General features: G+C 50.5%; 1 protein-coding gene across 1 annotated transcript in view; it reads left to right on the top strand.

The window, feature by feature from the left end:
- The first annotated feature begins 817 nt into the window (after positions 1 to 817).
- USP12 (ubiquitin specific peptidase 12) overlaps positions 818 to 6,245 on the top strand; it is a 79,162-nt gene continuing 73,734 nt past the window's right edge. The window contains exon 1 of the mRNA XM_059903059.1: positions 818 to 1,079. Coding sequence (XP_059759042.1) covers positions 1,032 to 1,079 — 48 coding nt within the window. The 5' untranslated portion in view covers positions 818 to 1,031. The remainder of the gene's footprint in view (positions 1,080 to 6,245) is intronic.

Here is a 6,245-nt window from a genome sequence, read left to right as displayed (position 1 = left end):
AACTCAACTTTCAGAACAAGTATATTTAGATACTATATTTATAATCAAATTCTAAATTTATGGCCAACAAGCGGGCGGAAATCAGCTTCGCCCCCTTCCCCATAATTTACCTTTCTTAATTCAAGGAGCCAAATATAGTTTCTTCTTTGCCTCTTTCACTTTTAATTAATTAATTTGTCTTTCGCTAAATTACGGTGTTCTGACTCAGGTTATTCACCCAATGTACGTAAAAAGAAACAAACCACCTTACATTTTAGGTGCTTGGGACGTTGGATGACCCGGGCTATTTTAACCGTTCAGAAGCAGGGTTCCTCCCACCGCACCCAGAATTATCGAGATCACCCCCTCAGTTTTCTGTCTGGGCTAGCTATTCCCTCGCCCTTGGTAGAGGCTGCTGGTCAGCCCCTTCCAGGATTGACGCTGGTCGCCCCCAGCACCCTTCTTGCCCCTCTCGCGGAGAGCGGGCTCTAGGACCGCGAGGGCCGCGGGCGGGAGGCGGTGGCCCGCCCGAGCCCCGCCCCGGCCGAGCGCGGGGTGGAGCCGGCGCGGGAGTTCCCCGAGTCGCGCGCTCCGGAGCCCGGGAGGCAACCGCGGGGAGTGGGCGGGGCCGGCGCGGGGAGTGGGCGGGGCCGCGCGGGAGTGGGCGGGGCGCGCCGCCGGGCCGCGCAGCTGCCAGCAGGCCGGGCATTAGGGCCTCGGCGGAGCCCGCTCCCCAGCGCACTGGGCGGGGTGTGCGGCGGGCGGCTTCGCGGGCAGGCGCGGGCCCCGAGGCAGCGGCTGCGCCCTGCGCCGGGGAGGAGCCGGGGGCGGGCGGGCAGCCGGCAGGCGGGGGCTGGGGCCCGCGGCAGGGAGTGCCGGAGCGCCGGCGGCGACGACGGCAGCGGCGGCTGAGCAGGCTCGGTGCGTGGGTCCGCAGCAGCTCGGGGTCCGCCCGCTGGCTGCGGTGCGAGCGGGCGGCCCGGCTGCCCTCCTCCCCCGCCCGCCGCCGCCGCCGCCGCCGCTGTGATTGGGTGGAAGATGGCGCTGGGCGGATGGAAATCCTAATGACAGTCTCCAAATTCGCCTCCATCTGTACCATGGTAGGTGCGGCGGGAGGGCGGCGGGTGGCCCTCGTCCCCGCCCTCGCCGCCCGCGGGGCCTAGCGCGGGGCCGTGGCCGGGAGGGGGCGGCGCGGGCCGGGCGGGGGCGGTTGGACGGCGGGGCGCAAGCGAGCGCGGAGCGGCCCCGCGAGGCGGGCGCGCGAGGGTGGCCGGCGGGGGCGGCGCGGGTCGTCGGTGCCTGGGCTCGGCCGCGGGTCCCCGCGGCGCCGGGGCGGAGCGGAGAGGCGCCGGGCTGTGGGCGCGCGAGCCGGGGCGCGGGCCCGGCCGGGGCCGGAGGTGGAAGCACGCGAGCGGCGCCCGCGTTTCCGTCCGGCGGCGCGCGGGTTCGGGCCCGGCCGGCCGGGCCGGGAGCGTCCCCGGCGGGCGAGGGGCTGCGGCGGGAAGGCAGGGTCCCCTTACCGGCCGCGAGGGCACGGAAGTCGGCTCAGGTTTCCTCCCCGCGCCTCTGGCGAGGCCGAGTCCCCGCCGGCGCCGAGGGGAAGGGGGTGTGTGTGAAGGTGGAAACTTTAAATAAGTGCTGTCGAAATTTTCCCCCTTTTCTCCTGAGAGGAACAAGCTCTCCCGTTTCCAGCCGCGTGTCCAGGTGGCAGTCTTGTCTTTGGGAATCCACGTTGATCTTGAAAATAGCTTAAGCATTCCTGTCATTTGTTTACTTGAACGCCCCAGACGCATCAGTGTGTGGCTTGAAGTGTTTCTGTGCAGGAACTGACGGCAAGGGTTGCTGTCTGTGTTTTACTGGGGCTTTTAAATCGACTTTAAGGGAAAAGTGCTAATACCTGTGGAAAAGTCCCGAGTTGAGCAAAACGTGGGTGCGTTTAAATCTTGGTGTTTTGTGGTTGGTCAGTTTTCCACACTGTGGGGCGAATTCGTTTCATTAGCTCCTTATGACTTACATCTTGCGATCTTAAGTATGAGCCATCACAGAAAAAAAGTTATTTTTCACCACGTGGGCCTATTGATGATGTTATTAAAGACTTCTGAAATCTTTCCTTCTGTTTTACGTCTTATCAGCCCTTTTTATGCATGTGGGAGATCCCCCCCAGCAATCTTCCATTTAAGGGTGGTACGTTTCATATACCTTTCTTTAAGGAGCGATGAATCAGATCGAAAAGATGCTTTAGAAGCAGATTCTGTACTGCACGCTGAGGAACAGTATAAAAATGGCTGAAATCAAGTGGGATTAAAATCTACAGTATTAAAGACATCACACTGAAGAAAGAATCATGAAGAATCCATTTCCTCAAATGGATGTTTGTTTTTCTTGCACAATTCATATTTTAGGAACCATTGATGTTAAAGGGACTGTATTTTTTTAATTTTATTTTTTTAAAAAAATTTTATTTATTTATTTTTGGCTGTGTTGGGTCTTCATTGCTGCGCGCGGGCTTTCTCTAGTTGCGGCGAGCGGGGCCTACTCTTCATTGAGCTGCACGGGCTTCTCATTGCGGTGGCTTCTCTTGTTGGGGAGCACGGGCTCTAGGCGCGTGGGCTTCAGTAGTTGTGGCTCACGGGCTTCAGTAGTTGTGGCTCACAGGCTCAGTAGTTGTGGCTCGCGGGCTCTAGAGCACAGGCTCAGTAGTTGTGGCGCACGGGCTTAGTTGCTCTGCGGCACGTGGGATCTTCCCGGACCAGGGCTCGAACCCGTGTCCCCTGCATTGGCAGGCGGATTCTTAACCACTGCGCCACCAGGGAAGCCCAAAGGGACTGTAATAAAAGGATTTCCAAGGGTCAGGTAGATTAATTATTTTTAGATATGCCAGTTATTATTCTCTTTCAAAAGGAATGTGATAATTAAGTCTTTGAAAGTGATAATCTTACCAGATTGCTGAGCTACACAGATTGTCAGGTCATAGTTCACTGTCAAAGTCTAGAGTTTCTGGAGTGATGTGTTGCTCTTCACTGTTTCATCCACTCAAGTCTATCAGGTATACATTTAGCACCTACTACGTACAAGAGAGTGTGCTGAGTGCTGGGGATACAGCAGTGATCAAGACAGTCTCTGCTTTCATAGTGTTTACATTCTAATTAAGAGAGACAAACAATATTCACATAAACGTATTCATATATGCTCTAATCAGGTTAAGAAAATGAGGCAGAGAGAGATTTGCCAAGTCAAACACTGAGTAAGTGGGATTTTGATCTCAAGAATTTTAGACTCCAAAACTCTCTCTAGGGCTTCCGCCCAGGTGCATTCATTACATGCGGGGTGTGTGTATTGTTGGCAGATAGGGAAACATCAGTGCCCGGCCAAATGAGATTGCTCCAAAAGTAGTGTTAAAATTGTATGTGCCCATGTTCATGTTTGAATACATTCTGATGCGCTCCCAAGGTAGTGCTAAGTATATCAAAGTATCCTACAATCTTATTCTTTAAAGAGAACTTCAGTCTGTCTTCTGAGATACTACAAAATTGACAATCAAGAAAAGCAAAGGTATTTATCTCTGTGCCTTTGTAGGTTTCTGACCTGGTCACCGCTGTCTCTCAAGCAGGTAGCCTTCCTTGAATAATCTTAGCCCTGTCCCTCCCCACCCTCCATCCCCCTCATACAATTTCACAGCATTTTTGTGATCTCAGTAACACTTACCGTACTTGCTGTGTTGTAAATTTTTCTCTTATCTCCTTATTAGATTCTGAAGGCCTTAAGTGAAAGGACTATCATTTATTTCTGCAGTTTGGTGGTGCACTACCTTCTGCATACAGTAAAAGTCTCCCCGCATCCTTCATTTCTTCTGCTGATGTCTAGGGGGAGTAAGTTTGGTTAAACATGCCTGAGATGGGGGTGGTGTGTGGGGCGATGCAGAGGAGAGGGGCTGGTCCTAATGGGAATGATCTCTCAGAATCAGCAGCTGTGAAAACGCTTATAATGAGTTGACGTTTTATTCTATAAATAATAACATTGACATAATTTTTTCACATGTCAACACAAGGTACCTGGGCAAATAGCAATACCTTAATAGGGTTAAGTAACTGTTAAAAGCAAATCTCTTTCGATGTGTCTTATTCTAGATCACAGTTGTTCCTCTGACATGGGAACATCAGTTAAGTTTGTTTCTCTTAAGTTAGTGTTACAGGCTGACAGGGTGAGTGATTATGTTTAGGTTACAACGAATCAATTTGCAGGGTACCTCTAGAAATGCCTCTTGTTGTTTGCCCATGAAATAATTTCAGTATCACATGGTGCTTGTTTTGCTGGTGAAGTAGCTTCAGACTTCAGGGCCTGGCACAGAGTAGCTACCTAATATTTAATATTATTCTTCATGATTGTGAAATAATGGGAAGAGCGACCGAATGCATGTAGAGGGATGGCCTGTGTTTTGAAATTGAAGTGGAAGTTGTAGAGCAGCTTGTGGTGGCCCAGGACTAGAAAGCGACCGTACGGGTCAGGGTTGTTAGGAAGCACAGCGCTGGGGGCTCCACGGATGTGAGAAGCACCCTCGCTTCCTGTTTGGGTTGTAGGAGTCCTGGCGGGGAAGGGTGTGCAGGGGAGGGGGTTGGATAAAGGAGAAGTCGTTGCAGGGGAACGTGGTCGATCGTGGGGAGGCCTGGCTCCTTGCCCACCCCCAGTCACTGGGTGCCAGCTCGATCCCCTAGAACATGGTGTCATTGAAGCCAAGGCCACAAGTCCGCTGCTCCGTGGGTCTGACAGGTTTGCTTCGAAAAAGCCTGTACCCAGTACAGCACTCTGCGCGTGGGAAACTTTAAGCTGACTGTACTTAGTGCAGGAAAGTCACAGGTGAGACTGGCTCTTTGTCTTTTCTTATTGTTTGAGTCTCACTGGGGTCACTCACGCAGAGTCAGATGCGTGTGTGGTCAGTGCAGTTTATCACTCCAGAGAGGGGGGCGGGAGGAAAACCTCAAACCCGTGGCGCCTTGCTCCTCGGGGTGCGGGATAGGCTCTTCATGTAGTCCGAATATGAGAGTAAATGATAGCGGCCCTTGTTCCTTCTCGAGAAATAGGGTGGGTGTGATTCTTTTATTAGCGAAGTATTTAATTAATTTTTATTAATATTTTAGTAGTAAAAAAGTTTTCTATGATGGGAACATTCAAAGTGAGTTGCCATTGGTTTACTAATTTTGCTGTTTTTAATGTTAATTTAGGAGAGATGAAAACTTCAAAAATAGGGAGTCTTCTGTCCTATAAATAGTTGGTAAGGAATGTTTGAACATGTGTGTGAGGACCTTGGCAGAGAGATCGTTTAGAATAAGTTTTATTTAAGCCTGCTGATCATTCGAATTTGGCTAAAATACATATTGGACATTAAAAATTGCACATTCTCATTATAGAAAATTTGGAAAGTATTCTATAAAAAAGAGTTTGGAAACTCTTAAGGCAGCAGAAAAGAAAATAACTTACTTTACCTCCCAGAGCTTGTCTTGTCTATTTTTTATTTATTTTTATCTTTTATTTTTTTAATTTATTTTTAATTTATTTATTTTTGGCTGCGTCGGGTCTTTGTTGCTGCGCGGGCTTTCTCTAGTTGCGGTGCGCTGGCTTCTTGTTGCAGACCCCAGGCTCTAGGCGCACGGGCTTCAGTAGTTGTGGCATGCGGGCTCAGTAGTTGTGGCTCATGGGCTGTAGAGCACATGCTCAGTAGTTGTGGCGCACGGGCTTAGTTGCTCCGCGGCATGTGGGATCTTCCCAGACCAGGACTTGAACCTGTGTCCCCCGCATTGGCAGGCAGATTCTTAACCACTGCGCCACCAGGGAAGTCCGTCTTGTCTTTTTAAAAAAACTATGCCCTAGGTAAAATTTCACATTTCAGTTTTCCACGTGCATTATTGGCACTTACCACAAATAAAGGTAAGACCATTGGAATTTGAAACTTTTCATATGCTTAAGAAGTATGGTTTTAAATACCGTATTCAGTTAGGTGAAACAGGTATAAAGACTCTAGTCTCATATCATTTGGCTTTGCTTACCTCTTGGTGGTTTTCTCCTTCCACCTCCAGCTAATCTTTTTATAATAGATCTCTGAGTAGGTTAATTATTTACTGTCCCACGACCCATGTGGCCCGTTCAGCCAGGCTTGATGGCAACACACCTAGTTTTCTTCCTTGGTTCTGGGCCTCTGATAGGCCCCCAGAGACTGAGTCCACTTCCATTTTCTCACAAGTTCTTTCTTCCTGCCTTTAAAGTCAGATTTA

Source organism: Balaenoptera ricei, chromosome 18 (assembly GCF_028023285.1).
Source record: "Balaenoptera ricei isolate mBalRic1 chromosome 18, mBalRic1.hap2, whole genome shotgun sequence".
NCBI classification, from domain to species: Eukaryota; Metazoa; Chordata; class Mammalia; order Artiodactyla; family Balaenopteridae; genus Balaenoptera; species Balaenoptera ricei.
This window is presented reverse-complemented; position numbering and strand designations above follow the sequence as displayed.